The following is a 17851-nucleotide window of genomic DNA, read 5'->3' on the forward strand; positions in this document are numbered from 1 at the left end:
GAAAAGAGCAGCTTCTTTGGCTTGTTCCAGCTGTAGTTCCAAAAAGTCTTCTTGTCAATGGGAGACACTGCACACACATCCTTCTTCTAATAAGCTCCTCTTGGAAGCCAAATCTTTGCTTGAACTGACCTTTCTTTCACTGAAAAGAAAATGGTTTTCCCTTTTTGTTCCTCTGGAGCCCCTATTTTGTGATATGATGCCCTTTAGCAGAACATGTGCAATCTTTTACCTCTTCTTCTCAACAAGTTCCTGATTTCTTTCATCTCCTTGAAATATTGATTCAGCAGGGCAAAGCTCTCTGCAGCAGAATCGCCTGAGCTGCACTCTGACACCTTCAGATTGAGGAGCACACGCTGCTTCTCCTCATCAATGCTCGTCACCTTTGCAATCACAGTCTGTCCCACCACAAAGTGGTCCTTGGTGTCCGTCACAAACTTGTCACTCATGCTCTGTGCAAAGGAAACAAAGGGGCAGGGGTTACTGAGCACAGCTGCTAACTATCAACCACCTGCAGTGCTGTTCAGAAGAAGGGTTTGAGTTAAGACTTCATGAAAATGCATAAGAGAAATTAACAAAGATAAACGAAAAGTCATCAATTAAAGTGAATTACTGAAGTCACGTGAAATCCTTGTAGAAGCTTAAGCTCATTTGAATAAAGTCCTTTGTTTCATTTTGGAAGTGAATTAAAACACAAACCTAAAAGCAGCTTTTACGCTACTGGAGGAAGCTGTGCAAATGCAGGACCTACAGCCTTGTTGTTCCCTCCTTGTTATTGTTCCTTTGCTAAAAGCCATGTTTCAAGCATGCCTGATTACACACATGCTGTTTACTGAAGTGAATGCATTGCTTACCACTTTGGGCGCCAGTCCTGTCACACCAAAAGGGAACTCCACAAACACTCCAAAGGGCATCACATTCCTCACGTAACCAGTCAACAGCATCCCAGGTTGGATTTCAGAGAAATTTCTCACAACTTGCTCCTCCTGTACAGCAGAAATCACTGCAGACTTTCTGCTCAAGATCTGAACAACCAGTTAGGAAAAATGGGAAAAGATGAATGAAAGGAGCCAGATGCCAAGCAAATTTCTTGGTGCTGCTAACCATTGGGCTAGAGCACTTTTTGCAGGTTAGACAGTACAGGAGCTCAAAATCCTGCAATTCCAATTTCTGTCTTGATCTCTCTACACTAAAATTTAGCAACCGATGTCTCTTAAGCTGCTCAGCATTAAAGATGAATGCTTCACACTAGCAGAAATGTCAACTTCCTAGTATTTCAGTTCTGATTTTTGGTATAAAAACAGCAAAATTTTTGCTAAGGTTGTGATACGATTAACAGTCCAGAAGCTGATTGGGAAGATCAGTCAATTCACAACCAAGTCCTGGTACTGATGGGATTCTAGCAGCAACTGAGCCTCACTTTTAACACAAGCAAGTTACAATGACTCTGAAGCATCACTAGCTTGACAGGCACTTCCACTTCAGCACACTAACTAGTGTATCTTCTTTTTGTTGCAGATACTCTGGATTCCTGACAGGTATCTCCTTCCCCCCGCTTTATTTGACTGGTCGAGGTGGCAAAGGATACAATACGCTCTCCCTTGTCACTTAGGCACATAAGTCTGGGCAGGACATCTCCCTCTTGAAGACAATGCCACAGGAGCTTGCAGTTAGCAAGAAAGTCAGAGAGGTGCACTGTGGGAATTGAGGCTATCACATTGCCTTCATCTTCTAAGACAGAAACCTCTAGCCCGTTATCTTTCTTCTTCAAGACTTTCACATCAACCATCTGAAAAGAGAACAAATACAGTGATATCAAATTCCAAGGGCCTTTGAAGTCATCCCTTTTCATGCACAGGGTACTAAATGCTGTGCTGCAGGGGCTCTGACATGGCCTCCCAGCTATATATGAAAAAATCTCACATCAACAGGGCTGAGCCTAAAAAGCATGCCAACATTGATAGTAAAATAAAAGTAATTCTCAGCTCACAGAGAAATCAAGAGCTAGAAACATTCTCTTGGTTGTGACTTTCTATTTGAAGGGCGAAGGGAATAATTTAAACAAGATTAGAATTGTCCTGTTCCTGCATCAGCAATATCTGCAGGGTGCTGGAAACTGTGTTCATTCCAAAGACAACAGGGAAGCATTTTAAAACATTTGGAGCAAAAGCAGCTGCTTTTGGAGGGAGAACATGAGCAGCATCCAGAAGAAAGAGGACTCCACCTAGGAGTAGGAGCACTAATTGGTACCTCCAGAAGGACTGTCCTGGGACTCCTTTATCCTGACCTCCGACAACAGAGGTCCTGTTTTTGATCCAGGAGGCCAACCACACAATAAGAAATGCACATTTAATGCTAGTTCCTGACGACCAACAGCTTTTTCTTGAAGCAAAGTTTTTCAAAGTGATACCAAATTGTTTGGAAAACAAGTAGGAAAAGGCAAAAAAGGGAGCAGTCACTGAATTCAATACCTCTCCTATTTGATATTTCATTTCCTGTTTCTTCTTTGGAGTACATTCATTTTTGTCCTCCGGGGCAGGCTTGCTTGATAACCTGAAGGACAACAAGAGTCTTTCCTGCTCAGGCTCACATTTTAAGACCATTACTTTAACAACCTGCAGCAAAAAAGATAAAACAGAAGTTTAATTCAGTTGACCCTCCTCCTCAGTGTGCTACCACCTACAAAAAGAGACAGGGAAATGCATACACAGTACGCTTTTCTCTCACACCTAGGATAGCAGGCCAGTGACTATAAGTTAACAGGTTCAACCAGAGACAAATGTCCTTCTGATCACACCTATGAAAAATGGAAGTACATAATCATTAAATGACCTGTATGTGGCAAGTCTGTAGCAGAGCTGAGAATAAAATTCAGGTCTCCAGATTTGCAGTCAGAAATCTTGACTAGAAAATTACCCTTCTCCTTAGCCAGCCAACAAACAGCAGGATTAAAGACAAACAAAAGCATCAGAAAAATAGCAAAGAGGGCTGAGATCTCTATAAGCTTACCCACAACAAAGACCAGAACTTGGTCAACAACATGGTTCCCAGAGTGCCTGGTTTAAGATGTGCAGGATTTGAAACAAACAGGAAAATCAGAATAATGCAGAGGCAGAAAACCTTATCCTTCTGATTCTGTAGGTAAGAGTTTTAACTTCCTTAGAAGAAGTTGCAGCCTAGAACCCCAAACTTCTACTAAGATCTCAGTAACTCAACCAAGTGTAGTCCCTATATCACATACCATGGTGTTCCTCCACACCAGAACAGAGAGAGCCTAGAAACAAAGACAGCTCTGTGAAATACTCAAAGAAGAGCTGCCCCTTTCACAGCCTAATCTGTTTAAATGGAGCACAACTATTACTTAAAGTGAAAGGACATTAATATCTCTTGGTGCAGCTGGTTCCTCCAGGGGAAAACCCATGTTGGAGCCAACTTAACTGCAGATTTCTCTTTTGCATTCAAACACAAGGCATAGCATAGATACATTAATTACCTGGCCTTCATGGAAGACTTTATCTGGACAAGATACGGGCTCTGAGCTCAGCTCATTCTTGGGTACCAGACCTTTGACATCATTGTAGAACTTCACAATGCAGCCAAACTCCCTTGCACACACCACAAAGCCATGTGTGATTAGACCTGGTTTTGCATCTTCATAATTGGAGAGGACTGGAAGCTTTGATTGGACAAGACTTTTCTTTAGAGTAAGGATCAGCTTCTTTCCTGCAGGATTGCACTCTAGCACCTACAAGAACGGAGTACAAGAAGGTTCAAAAAGGATGTCTGCCATCGATCAATCCAGCTGCTAAATACTCAGAACAAAAGAGTGCAAAGCAGCTGAAGACCCTGCCTGGCAGCTCTCACCCGACACTTGACTTCATCTCCTATGTTGTACTTCTTCTCAGGCTGCTTCAGGATCACATCAGCAAGATGCATGGATGGCACGAGCCCTTTAATCCCATCGGTCACTTTAACCTGCATCCCAATGGGTTTCAATGAAAGCACTTTGCCCTAGAACCCAATATAGGGAAAAAGATCAGTAAATTCAGCATGAAAAGCAGGCCATGCACAGGTAGGAAACAGCCAAGATACTACACCACCTACTATCACCAAACCTAATCACCCTCCAAAAAATAAAATCTTAGTCCAACCCACACTCCACCCAAGCAATCTGACCCATTAACTTTTATACATTACATAAGGTTGTTTTACAGCCTCTTTTCTTTAAGCATAGGCTACTTCTGCAAAATACCAATTGACTCTGGCAAACTAGAATTTTTTCCAGAGACACATCCAATATGGTCATGACTCTGACATAAGAATGATCATAACTGAGTAACTTTCTGCCCATCAGCTGATTGTGACGGTCCATACATGAACTTTTACTTTGAGTGCAAGGCAAGTTTTAGTTTCTTTCACTCAAGTCTTTCTAAAAATGTATTCATGGCCATAAATAAATGACTGACTGTGGCTAAAATTTTATTGCCTTGGCAGCATCACAAATGAAAACCTGAACAAAATGGGGAAAAGAAAAGTATCACATTCCATTAATCAAGTTCTGCAAGGAGAGGTTTTTCTCCTCACTGTCACCTCACTAGTCTGGATCAGAAGTTGAATATACATATTAGGCAGAGGAAATGCACATTAGCTAGATCATGGTTCTAAGTATAACGGCCACACAGTACTGTGTCAGTCCTTCAGAAGCTCACCTGCACCACATCCCCTGTGTGGATATCTTGATATTGCAGAAACCGTGCTTCAATAATCCGACTAGGAAAGAGACATAGCAAGAGATGACCAATCAGTCAACTTGAAGGAAATCCAGGATCTTTGCCTTGTCCCAAATATCCATTATCCCATGCCCCCCAGTGCTCTACAAATCCAGAGTTCTGTGTTTTACTCCAACTGAACCACCTCCCAAAACAGCTCTCTGGACATAAAGCTCAGGGAGGTGCACCAGGCTCCATTCCAGGTGACAGCCACACAGTCATGGCCACCAGCCATGGCTCCATGAAAGGGGAACCCATCATCTGCATTGCTTAAAGCCAGACAGATGGAAATACTAAGACGGAAAAGCAAAATGGGCTGGGACTTGGAAGATCAAGGTTCAATTTCCTCTTCAGCCACAGTCTTTTGACATGATCGTGGCAGAATTAATTTAGCCTCCCTGTGCCTCAGCCCACCAACTATATTGACGGTGTCCCAACTCCCTGTAGCATGGGGAGGATATGCAAGATGCCCAGACAACCTGACATTAGACAACAGAGACACAAGACAAAAACCCCAAATGGCAAGTTACAGTCCAGCAAACCAATGTGGTATTTTCCACTCTCGACCAAACCCTTCTAATCCTTCAACAAATTTTCTGGAAGAGTCTATGAAACTTACTACTTCAGAGATACAATACACATCTCATCCATCAGGCTGTAGTCAATGATCCGACATTTATGTTTGCATCCTGTCTTAAATGCCCCAGGTTTAAAGGATTTTCTGGTTTTTGAAAGATGTTTCAACTAGAAAAAACAAATTACAATTTAGTGTTTGGAAAATGGAAGCACTGATATAGACCTTAGGTTGAAGTGGCAGCATCTGATCAAATCATTCCTCTAACACACTCACTCTATCCAGCAGGTCTCACCAGTTCTTCCTCAACAACCCTCCTGCATTCCAACCCGAACAAGGGGACTTATGATTTGGGAAACACCTTCCACGTTGTCCTAATTTTGTTGTATTTGTCTCACAAGGAACATAAAGGTAGAAAATAAAACCTCATCCTAGCCTCCTCCCCTCGCAGGCAAAGATAGCTACGGAGGACTTCCCTCACCGCCCTGGTACTTACCCGTGCAAATGCAAGACTGCCATCATCAAGCTCAAAGACAGCACCAAATTGCTTGTAGAAAGCTTTCACTGTCGACTCTTCCACCACTGCCCCCATGCGATCATTGGAGAGCTGGTTTGGGGATCCCCCAGGGCGGAGGAAGGCCTGCCGTAGAGTAAGCCGCACTACCTTGGAAGTGGGGTGGACAGAGAGGATGCAAGCTTTCACCTGGGAGAAGACAGTATGTTCATTAAACACAAGTTTGTGAAGAGAAGAGGAGAAAGGCACATTGCTCATGTTTTCAGACATTATGCTTGGTACCTGAACTCTTTGTCCATGTACAAGCACTTCCCAATATTGCTACTAAGACATCACTTCAGTTCTAACAGCTTCACAGACAAGGGATTTTCGCTTTTGTCTGTTGTTTATGGGCTAGTCTGGCACATGACCGCACAAGAAATTTTCTATCACTTGCAAATCTCTCATGCTTCCCAAATAAGTCTTCCATTACCCCAGGAATGGCTTTGCTCTTTACAGCTCTAAAGGACCCATGATAATACTTCAAATAAAAGATGAGAAAGACAGCTATCATCAGTAAGATTTCAGAGGTTATTCCACTGAAATATTGTGGAAGATAAGAGACGTTGCAAGCAACATACCAACTTGAGCCATGCTTCACCCTCCTTACCACTTGATCTGGAGAATAGTTCATGGATTTCTCTGGATCCATGTGCATGAAATCCACAATGCCAGTGAAGGAAGACAGAAAGCTCACTTTGATCCCGAGTGGGGCCACCTAGAAAGGGGAAGGAAAAGATGCCAAAAAAAATTTGCACGCAGTTTTCATGCAGCTCAGAAAGAGAGAGCAATTCACACATTTCACAAAAAGGCACCGTCAGTGCTAATCAACAAGCATATCACAAGAGACAGGAAAACCGCTAACAATTCTGCTTTCTACATTGTTTTGCAAAAACAATCCTTTAGTTTTTCAATAATGCTGTTTACTCCAAAGACTACTGCTAACCTGTGGAATACTTTTCCTAGGCAAAGGCCAAAGAAGCACAAAATGGATCCTGTTGTGCTTCAAGCTTCATCACCAACTCCAGGCTGAAGCCTTTATACTCATGGCATCACAACCAGGACAGAGGGCAGACCTTAGGTGAATGAAGTCGAGGAAGTGTCTAGCAGATAATAGTGTTTGTTATTGTAAAGTAACTGAGCCCAAGCACACAATTTTCCGGGGCATAAACTTCCATCTGTACTTCACCTGTCTCCCTACCTTCAGCAAGGCTCAAAAAAAAAACCCCCAAAAACCCCAAACCAGAGCTTACCTTCTGCACTCGAGCTTTCACCACCAGCCCTGGTAATAAATTAGAGAGGGTCCAGTTCTGTTGCTCTGTTGCAAGGGATGCAGCAACCTCTGATCGATCAATGGACAAACGGACCACTCTTCCCTCATTCTTTACTTCCACAATGACACAGTTCAGGTTCTGGCCTATTTTCAAGTCAGTCCCTACAAAGACAAGTCACAGCATAAAACCTCCACCAGGAACGCTCAAGGATTCCCTTCCGCTCTTTCCAAAGCTTTTTCAGGGTTCCCTCTATTTTAAGAAGTTAGAACTCCTCTCAATCTAAGTGAAGTCTACTGCCAGAAGGGATGGATGAGCTTGGAAAAGTAACATAGCCTGCCATAAAACAGGCTGAAACCCAAAAGCTTGGTGCAGACCAGCCACAAAACTGCTGTTTTCAGCAGCTTACAAAGACTCCACCTTGACCCAATCTCATTGAGGTTCGCTAACACCACAGATATAACAAGCTTTCATCCCTATCATTCTCCACCTCCATTTTAACCCCAGCATCTCCTCCTGCACTACTTCTTACCTCTCTTCAGTGCTTTGATGTAATTTTGGGCTTTCTGACGAGGGAGGAATGCATGAGTCCCACTGACTCCAATATCAATGAGATAGCCATGGTCTTCCACACTGGACACAAAGCCAGAGAGCAGCTGTTGGGAGGGAAGCATTGCAATTCAGTAACATGATGAAACAGCTGGGTCTCCAAAGAATGCACATCTCGTAAGAGATCCCCCACCCAAATACTCAATTGTTTCATGAGGACAGAGCGCTGAGTTTTCTACCGCAGCAGAAAGAACGCTACATTCTTTCTTATTACAGAGCTCATCTGGCAGTAGGGTCTCAACTCTACCCTTATCCAACTATGCACATATGCAGTTCACAAACCAGTCGGGAAAAAAATTGGGATCCTCAAAAATAGCAGGTGCTCTAATTGCCGACACATGCCTGCAACCATACAGCTGGAAACACAAAACATAAACAACTAAGCACCTCTGCAAAGCAGGTTAAATATTATTCTCCGCATAAACAACAAAGAAACCTACTCAGAAGTAAGTCATTAAATAACTTGTCCATATTGAAACAGAATCAGGTGAATGGATTTCATGAGTGACAACCTGGAACCAAGACCCAATCCTGCCCTGTCCTCCCAGGTCTCTTCCATGGCGGGAGCAGCTCCACGTTCTGCTCTGATCCCATGCAAGGACAAACTGCAATGTTCCCCCACGCACTGTGCAAGGAGCATCTCCAGAGCCTAGAGAGGCTATGACAGACCCTGAACACGTACCATGCCCGATGCTAGTGCTGAAGCGTTCAGACCTTTATTGACCTTCTTGGGGTCGATCGACAATTTGATACTCCGACGTCCATCGGCACTTTTCTCAACACTGGTTACAATGCACCTGACCAGCGTCCCTGGAGAATACATGTCCAAAAGCGAATGCAAGTCCTGCCCAGGAAGATGATCAAGAGAGAAACACACAAATTTTACAATATTAAATAATATAGGGTGGCCAGAATTTGTTACTGAAGTAGCTTTTGAAATCAAAGTCCCATAGGAAAGTTCTGTTTCTCTGTCAACACTACAATAAGACAGGAAATGCCATAAACAGCAGGATCTCAATATAGAGGCAGGGATGACATTACATGACGTTAGCAAGTCTAGTAGGCTTTCCTTAAAAAGGAATACTGTGTGGGACGGAGTCAGGAGGTTGCAGCTGAGAAAACACATCTACATAGCCAACAGTGACCCTAACTTCACCTCCATCTTTAGCAGGGAAAACCACTACCACCAAAAGGCTAGCACACCTGGCAGATACAACATTCCACACCACCTTGGAAAAATTTATGGAGCGCTGACACCAGAGAGACAGGATAACAGATTACTCCATCCTTGTTCTTTCTAGCAATCATCATTATTAAGAAATTGCAAAGTTAGCTTGGAAAAGCCAGCTCCAAATCGAGGTCAGTCTATGTCAGCACTATGCAGCAGCACATTGCATGCAGCAACACACAATGAAATTGCAAGGACTGTGCTAATCCCCATGCCCTCACATCATCTTCCAACGACTTCCCTAACTTCTTCCTGCTATTGCCTAGAGCCAGGGATCAGTGGTTCTGAAGTATTATTAATACTCCCTAGCTCCCAGGCACAAATCACAGCCCCAGTCCAAGGTCTCACCTCCAGGAGTTCTCCTTGGGCCACCTGCTTGCTCAGCATTTTGCTGTAGGCATCGCTGATCTGCGTGACTGGCACAAATCCTGAAAGGCCATTGGGCAAGCTGATGACTAATTCGTAGTCACTGACTTCTTTTATACAACCAAGGAACAGCATCCCCTCACAGAGTGCCTACGAAAGCAGGAAGAATAGCATACAAGTGGATATCTTGGCAAGTCAGTGATAACAGGGTGGTAAACACACTTGTGTCCCAAATCATTGATGTATTTTACAGGTTTAGTGAGGAAGAAGTGCCATTTTTATGCAGCCCAGAAGAGAGATGCACACAAAATCAAACATTTATCCACAAACCTCAATTGCGAGTGGTTCAATATTCACAACATTATCTTTAGCAGCAGCTATTTTGTCTGCCTTGAACTTTTTCTGCTTTCCTTGATCCCTTTGGCTCCTTTTTCTTTTCTGGGATTGTTCTTCATGGTGAATCTAAAGCAGATTATAAGCAGAGAGGAAAAAAACCAAAAGTGGATAAAGAGACAAACTTTGCACTAAGGCAGAACTCTGCTGCCAGGAGTAAAATTAGAAGAAAATACTAGGACTGGAGGAAAAAAAGAGAATGCCCTTGCTAACTGCTATATGTCTACATGCAAGTCTTCCAAAATATCTCCTTTTGGGCTGAGGCTGATCACTTATAAAATTGTGAATCTTGGGAATGGAAAAGAGTGGCGCAAGTGACCTGCACCACACTCCACTAAACAGAAAAAGGAAGACCAAACTTAGCCTATATCCATTAACATTGGGACAAGATGCTTGTGGGAAGTTTAGAAGCTAAGCCCTGACAGATAATTTTGATTGAACTTTTTCTGTCATCACATTCAATGTGCATCAGACATCAGGGATCTTTAACAGATCAGAAGAAAGGTGCATGTCAGTAGTTATCTCTTTCTGGAAGTCCCTTCTACAGTTTACTACAGAAGTAAGGGATGGGAAGGATAGTGGGTCATATTCTGACAGTGGAAGAGCTCTGAGAAGAGTTAATCAAGAATACGCAAATAACGTACATCAAACAGATTGTCCCGTTCTAACTTGGGGTTGGGTGTTTTTCCCTCTGTGGGTTTTTTCTGGATGCCCCCTCGAGGAAAGTTTTCTTCCATGGATGCCATGCTTGCACTTCTATAGGACAAACAACAAAACAGAGATTAAACTTGCAGTTGTTACACTTGTTCCTCACAAACACTGATAAGGCATGAGTCAATTACCCCCAAACTGAGAAAGAATTCAGATAGCTACTTTACAGTTCATCACTGACAAAACAGAAACTCACATTTCTGTTTGACTACACTGAGGTGTTGCAATGGTCCATCCAAACATGCGCATCCCTAACACTTTTTACTCTTGCCCAACTGTACTAAAGTATTAATTTTTTTAAAGCAGATAGATGCATCACATAGATATTAATAAAACTGCTTTAGCCATAAGTTTCCTGAACAGGTCTTTATTACATTCAGTGGGCAAGGTGAAATTACAAGCTTCAGCCATCAAGGAGAAAGTTGTGACTGAAATGCTAAGTAAGTCTGGGCTGCATTTTTACTGTTTGGATACACCCTCAAAGGTTAATATAATTTGATACATCTTCATGCAAGTTATATATATATACTTCAAGTTATATATATATATATATTTCATAGATATGCTTAACCTCACTACGTTTCAATCAGTAAAGAACACCTTATTTATTAGGTCACGACTCACATTCTATTTATTACTTTGGCCAACAGTACTTCTACAGAAATTAGCACTGAAACACTATTTTGTCAAAACTTAAAGCAACCTGTTCGACATATAAAACTACTTTAGACGTGAAAGCACGTAGCAAAAGTAAAGCTCATCATAGCATGCTTCATCAAAGGGCTCGCTAAGCAACAGAAGCCGGTCACTGGGCCGGTCACTGAGCCGGTCACTGAGCCGGCTGCACGGGCCGCGCCGCGCAGCTGGGCCAGACAGGGCTGGAGCTCTGCCCGCAGGGGCCTTACCTCCCCCAGCCGCTGCCGCTGTGGCCCCCGCAGCCCCTCGCTCGCCGCCGCCGGGCCCCGGGGAGCCCGGGAAGGAGGCGCGGGGCCGGGAGCGGCACACGAGGCGCACGGCGAGGCAGCCGGAAGCAGTACGCGGGGCAGGGGGGAGAGGGCAAGCGGAAGCAGCGGCGCTGCCTCTCAGCCAACCAGAAGGAAGGGGGCGGAGCGAACCCGCGGGCTGAGGGGTGCAGCCAATCCGCGCGGCCCGCCGTAGCTGCGCGCGGCGCTCGGCGGCCGCCATTTTGTGGGAGGGCGCTGGCGAAGGGCAGAGCGCGGCGGCGGCGGGACGGCGGCGGCTGAGGTACCTACCCCTGGGTGCCCGCGGGGGACGGCGCCCGCCCCGCCGCAGGCCCTGGCCCGCGCCCCCTCCTGAAGGGTTCCGCCGCCGGGCGGGAGAGCGGCTCTCTGCGGCGCCCGGCCGCGGCTGTCCCCCGGGGCGCCCGCGACCTTCAGCCGCGGCGTCGCTCCCCGCCGCGTAGCAGGCGCCGCCGCGTCCCTTCCCCCGGCCCGACGCGAGCTGAGGCGAGGGAGCGCCGGGGTCGCGGCTCCCTGCGCCAGCGAGATGGGCCCGGCTTCTCTGCGGGGCTGGGGCGGGCGCGGCAGCCGGCGGCGCCCGGTGTCGGGACAGCCGGCGGGGCGGGCCGGGCCTGGCAAGGGCACCGGGCTCCTCCGATAAAGAAAACTTGTGTTGTGATGTCCGGTCTGTGAGCTGTCCTCGGAAGGACGCGGTGACTCTTCCAGGCTTTTGCATGGTCAGGCATAAGAAAAGATGACCTTGGCTTTCCAAGTCACGTATGGCAGATGTGTAGTGGGGTTATTTCATTAAGATTTTTAGCTGTTACATAGCCAATCCAGTTACAGGCACACTTACCTGATTATACACCAGCGATGCATTACTGGATTGGGTTGGCATAAGAATTGTGTTAATGAACGCAGCACCTGTTATAGCAGTTTCTTGTATCGCTCTTCTGGGGTGCTGCTGGCTACAGCATCTGCCTGGTTTGGTAGGTAACTGTGTGACGTGTGCTGCTTTTGAGGTGAGCTACAAAATAAACAGCAAAGGTTTGTACTAAAGGTAAAACCCCCTTAAACATTAGAAAAATATATCTCTGAACATTTAAAAGAAAATCCCTTTTATTATAAGGGTGAGCAAACACTGGAACAGGTTCCCCAGAGCAGTTGTGGAGTCTCCATCTCTGAAGATATTAAAAACCTGACTGGGCATGTTCCTGAGTGACCTGCAGCTTTAAGCAGGTTGGGGTTGGACTATGCGATCTCCAGAGGTGCCCATCTGAACCATTGAGTGAATCTGCAAGTATGGTACTGTAGCCATGCCAGGCTTTTGCGTTAATTAACTTCTTACAGGAGACCTGAAACTTTGGTCTGGACACAGACAAAATACAAAAGTGTGCCCTCATGTGCTTGGTGTTTTTGTTGTTCCTGTGAAAGCACTTCTGAGGCTTCGTAGCTGGCTCAAGTAACTTGCTGGTCTGGCTGAAAACTAACTGGGGGGAAAAAAAAAGTATTTTTTATCTAGATCTGTGAATACTAGGGTGGGCAAGTAAGATGCAGTAGGAATGTGCAACTGAGAGCAGGGCAGTTCTTATTAACAAGACTCACAGTCTAATATGGCGTAGAAGTTGTAAAGTAGCATTTTGAATCACAGAACAGAGTAGTGGACACTATTCTAAATCTTGTCACCAAGTTTTTGGGTATGTAATTTAAGCTGTTTCTTAGCTGAACTAGTCAAGATTTATCTTAATTAGGTATTGCAGATTCCTGAACAATTGGTAGAAATTTGCCTGTGTTGAATAGTTGTGTAGGCAGGACTGGCAGGTCTCTTTATAAGTGCTTTCAGGAATTTTCCCTTTTGTCGTCATCATCATCATCATATTGACTTTTTTTTTTCCCCCCGTTTAAATTTGGTTGAATGAATGCTGAGAATTATAAATGTTCTTCCCTTCAGAACCCCTCATTTCCTTGTCTACTCTTGTCACCTGTTTTGTACCTTAAAGATACAGTGCTCTGAATGTGCCTGCTCCTTATGCGTATCCATTGTTTGTTGGATGTCCTGAAAGCAGATTTAATAGCTGATAATGGAAGTATGAAGTTCAGTGTAGAGATTAGTTTGATTTTTCTATTGATCCTGTCCAACTGACTGTAAAACTTGTTAATTGTCCTGTATTGCTTGTTAGGACAAGCAACCATGGCTGGCCATGACTCGGGATCTCAACACCAGTTCACTGGGTTTCAGAAGTACTTCAATTCCTATACCATCACAGGCAGGAGGAATGTATGTATTATGTGTATTAACTTTTGTAGTCTAGTATAATGGTGTTTTCTGGGTTTTAGAATGAAACTAAACTTAACTTTTATGTTTTCCAGTATGTAATAGCAACATACACAGGCATTGCAATGCTCATCTTGTATTTCAAGCTTAGACCTAAAAAGAAAACTCCTGCTGTGGCAGATAAGTAAATGGTAAGTGGCTGGTGTTCTTCCAGGACCAAAATGATTCAATGCCAGCTCAGGAAGAAAGAGTGACAAAGGAGAGGTTGTATTACATAATACAATATAATTAGAGAGAGAAATACAGGCATGTGAACTTTGTATTTATCATTTTAAATCTCAGCTGAACTATAGCATCAGCTTATTTGGGGGCATTCTGAATGAAGTAGGTTGTTAAAAGGGGATGCAGAAAGGATGGGATACCAGTAGTATTCTTGTTCTTCTGACATGGTAAATGGGATTAGGGGCATCATGCAGGGAGGAAGAGAAAGGAAGGAAGCAGGAATGGAAGGAGGTTGCAGTTAGGTTATCAGGCTTTGCCTACAACTATTGGGTGCCTCTGGTCTGCCCTTTTGCTGTAAAATAGGGATAACTGTTGCTTTGTAGGTTATTGAAATAATAGAGTAGTACTTGAGGACTTATTTTGTGGTTGTATTAGAGAATTCCAAGCAGAGATTAATGCAGTCTGTTAAAACCTTCCTTTGAACAGAGAAAAGGAGCACCATACAATGGAACTGTATATATTGCACACCTCATTATGCAAGGCCCATGTAGAAGTGATTGGACTTGTTCTTGTATAGCAACAACCAAGTGTTACAACATTCTAGAGTCACTTTCAAATACAAAATTTCCACTGAAATGGCATTTTGAAAAAACCTATGGGCTGTCTTCATAGTCTGCAAAAAAGGGTAGAAAACAATAAGCTTGATCATTGCTGTTGTATGTTAAAGGGACAGCAGTCATTTCTTTCTGGGTGTGCTGAAATCTGCCTGCTCATAATTAAAATTGTTTGGGCGTGGGGAAGGGGGATGCTCAGTTACTAGTACCGGTGTGCAAGACTTGCTATGTTTGATCTCTGTTCTCTTGGCAGGTTGCTGGCATGTCTGAACCTCCAGTCTGTGTCAATGTAATGCAAGCTGATGACCTGCTGTGGCTAATAAAATATAAATAATTACTTGTTTTATTGGAAATATGAAATGGTGCAAAAAAGCATAAATGTGACACTTTGCTTTTTTTTTCCCTTCGGTCAAAAATAGTTATTTTAACTCTTCTGCTGTTATAACACATACTAAAGTGTTCTGAGCAGCTGGTAGTAGCCTAGGGAAGGCCTCAGCAGCATGACCCTAATACCGGCACAGAGCTTACAGCTGACCAAGCGTCTCTACACTCCCGTGTCGTAGTGGATAACAGCAAGCTGACATGGTTTGCAGTTACCTGGTTGCTCCCATTTTTTGCATTCCAAGCCAGCAGCTTACACAGAAACCGTGACTTCTTCACTATTATTAATACAATGCAGATTACAGCTTCTGCCTCAGTTGTCTATTTTGCATAGAACCTGTTTGGTATTGATGGAAAACCTCTCAAAGTAGAGTAATCAAATTATGGTATTTGAGCCTTTTTTGTTACTGACCTCTCTTGCAGAGGTAACTGCCAGAAAGAAAATGGCTTGCTTTGCTGGTGTTAAGCTCTTATAGCTCTGCATGTTTGTAAACAGTGCTTATTTTTCCTGGGCATAGCCTCTTAATAAATGAGGTGTTCCTACCACAGTTAGATATATCCAGCCCCCTCCCTGCCCAGCACTAAAACTTGTCTATCGCGTTCTCCGCAGTGTTTTTCTGTATCTCGGTGAGAACTCAGTACCTTCCTTAGATGTCACATTAGCGCTGATGTGTGAATGTGAGGATACAGCACGTGCTTCTTGGAAGGGTGCCAGCAGCAGGGGTTCAACCTGGGACTTCTGATGCTAAAGCTTGCAAACATACTTCCCAAACCGAGGGCGGCAGGAGGTAGGCATGGTTGCTGGAAGAAAAGGAGGGATAAATTACAGGGTCTTTGTGCTCTCGCACTGTAGTTCATGTATCTTAAAGCCGCTTGTATGTGCTGGGCCTTCTGAATAAATCTAGTGGTCTTCCTCTCCTATGAGTTTGTTTGCATAAACGGCCTCTGCTGCTGTATACAACTTTCCAGATGACTAATGGCTGTTCTAACAGTGTAATAGATCTAATTAGCTAGAACCCCTCACCTACCCTTAGAACGAGGTTTACATGAGATGGCTAGTCATCAACTTACCGTTTCTGAATTACTTTCTCTTGGCAGAGCACTCGCAGTTACAGGCACTGCTCTTGCTTCCAGTACAGCCATCAAGGGAAGAAAATACCTTCTTATAACATATAGACACAAACTATGTGGTTTTAGTATTTATTATAATATAAAAAGTATAAAACTGTACAAAATACAAAGGCAGAACGTGGCAGTGTTTTCTTCAAGCTGTCAAAACTGTACAAGCTTTGTTTTAGATGATAACTTGTTTGATTCACCATAATTGTACTTAAATCCAACTGGTCATACTGAGAGCTAGGAAATTTTGTTGAGGTACCATTACGCAAAAAAAATCCTTAATAATTTAGTTTTAACCTTTTTTCTTTAAGGAAAATTTCCAGGTGAGCTTCCTAATGAATTTTCCACCCTTTATTTTGATGTATAATGCCTGTAATACACCTTTACTCCAAGCCTTAGAGTCAGAGAAGGGATGAGGGGGAGGTAGCTCTCCATTTACTTTACCTTAGAAATGTCAAGTCTTGTTTCTGTTTTCACTAGAGAGCCAGCAGATTGTTCAAGTGTCCAAGCCCTTAGTGGAAGTAATGAGGAACACAAAACAGATTTCCCTGTACACAGCTTGTAAGAGATTAAAAAAAAAACCCCACACAACAAAAAACAAAAACAAACAAACAAAAAAAACCACCAACCCCAAAACACACCAGATGGGCCTGTCCTGGGGTGGTGGTTTCTATTCAAAGACCCAGGAAGAAGTTATACTTCCCCCTGTTTTGCATGTTTTACTCTTCCCTAGAAATAAAGCGCTGAGCTTTATTGGTTGTCCAGGAGGACTTACTGGGGTAAAATGGTTTTGTAGGTGGAAATTGCCACTTCAGACGACAAGTTGGTCTTTCAGAAGCAGACTGATAACACGCTTAGGACTGATCAATCCTTTTACTCTGCAATACCATTGCAATTTCTTGGCTAGTTTTACATTTTGATATATTAAACCTTATGTATAAAGGACACAGGTTTTTAAAGTTCTTTTAGATCCAATACAACGTGAAAGAAGTCCACTTTCTTAATAATGGATATTTCAGTTGTGCCCCAGTCACCCCCCCCCCCCCTTTTTTTTTCCATACAGTAAAGTATGAAAGTAAATAAAGTTCACATTGCACTTCTGGTTGCTTATCACACTTACAGCATTGGCTACCTGTGAAAACAGAGTAACAAGATCTGCGTTTCCGATACCTCAGAAGAGCACAGGAGTTTGAAATCTCTTCAGGACTTAGTACTTGGATGCATAAACCCCAGACACGTAACTTTGCAGCAGTTCCCCACAAGCCTCTGCCTGTAGGACCGACTCTTCCAATGCCCTGGTTGTTGCTGCGGTACTCTCACCATACCTGTTGCCCAGCCCAGGCTACAGTGAATTAAACTACATTCTTCTTTTCTGAAACTGAACAGTTTTTGCTTGTGTTTGAGATTGATTAAACATTTGCTAACCATAAATTAAGTGCTTTAAAAAAAAAAAAAATCATTTGAGAACACATACCAAGGCTGTTAACTTCCCGCAAGTTTCAGCAGAGCTCAATACCATCTCTGAGAGGAGACAGCCATTTTCATATACTTTTTTTTTTTTTTTTTTTTTTTTTTTTTATCAAAAGCACCATGAACAATTCCTTCTTTAACAGCCACGATGTCTTGTCAATCTCCAGCATTTTCAAACTGTGGATAAATATGGAATAGCAGAACTGAGAAACGCTGCTTGCGTTAGTTGACATAGTTTCGTTTTTCCGGCACAGACTAGTGGGATCCACCTGTACAAGACATTCCTCCTCGTCTCACATCGGAGGTCACTGCTGCAGCGATTTGGCACAGTCAGTCTTAC

The 17851-nt window shown here is 43.6% G+C and overlaps 2 protein-coding genes across 10 annotated transcripts in view; one reads left to right on the forward strand and one right to left on the reverse strand.

Annotated features, from left to right (window-relative positions):
* PDCD11 (programmed cell death 11) overlaps positions 1-15645 on the reverse strand; it is a 34865-nt gene extending 19220 nt beyond the window's left edge. For 6 of the 7 annotated variants that reach the window (XM_082310245.1, XM_082310248.1, XM_082310247.1 and 3 more), the window contains exons 1-18: positions 15565-15645; positions 12287-12457; positions 10405-10516; positions 9698-9829; positions 9350-9517; positions 8456-8617; positions 7697-7820; positions 7147-7328; positions 6504-6611; positions 5837-6043; positions 5386-5510; positions 4707-4767; positions 3862-4008; positions 3491-3742; positions 2469-2612; positions 1586-1786; positions 852-1022; positions 230-449 (exon numbers count right to left, since the gene is read on the reverse strand). In XM_082310245.1, the coding sequence (XP_082166371.1) occupies positions 230-449; positions 852-1022; positions 1586-1786; positions 2469-2612; positions 3491-3742; positions 3862-4008; positions 4707-4767; positions 5386-5510; positions 5837-6043; positions 6504-6611; positions 7147-7328; positions 7697-7820; positions 8456-8617; positions 9350-9517; positions 9698-9829; positions 10405-10516; positions 12287-12309 (2539 nt within the window). In that variant the 5' untranslated portion in view covers positions 12310-12457; positions 15565-15645. Of the gene's footprint in view, positions 1-229; positions 450-851; positions 1023-1585; positions 1787-2468; positions 2613-3490; positions 3743-3861; positions 4009-4706; positions 4768-5385; positions 5511-5836; positions 6044-6503; positions 6612-7146; positions 7329-7696; positions 7821-8455; positions 8618-9349; positions 9518-9697; positions 9830-10404; positions 10517-11376; positions 11506-12286; positions 12458-15564 lie in introns of those variants that run through there. The other variant, XM_082310250.1, reaches the window with a different exon arrangement.
* Positions 11630-15571, forward strand: ATP5MK (ATP synthase membrane subunit k). 3 transcript variants are annotated; one of them, XM_082310253.1, is made up of 4 exons: positions 11630-11716; positions 13611-13708; positions 13801-13896; positions 14795-15571. In XM_082310253.1, exons 2-3 carry the CDS (start codon positions 13622-13624, stop codon positions 13891-13893), a joined length of 180 nt encoding a protein of 59 aa, XP_082166379.1. In that variant the 5' UTR covers positions 11630-11716; positions 13611-13621; the 3' UTR covers positions 13894-13896; positions 14795-15571. The 3 variants fall into 3 exon arrangements, with proteins under 3 accessions (XP_082166379.1, XP_082166380.1, XP_082166381.1); XM_082310254.1 differs by lacking the exon at positions 11630-11716 and adding an exon at positions 11855-12167; XM_082310255.1 differs by lacking the exon at positions 11630-11716 and adding an exon at positions 12452-12735.
* Positions 15646-17851: the final 2206 nt, after the last annotated feature.

This window comes from Platalea leucorodia (assembly GCF_965183815.1).
Source record: "Platalea leucorodia genome assembly, chromosome: 4".
NCBI lineage: Eukaryota > Metazoa > Chordata > Aves > Pelecaniformes > Threskiornithidae > Platalea > Platalea leucorodia.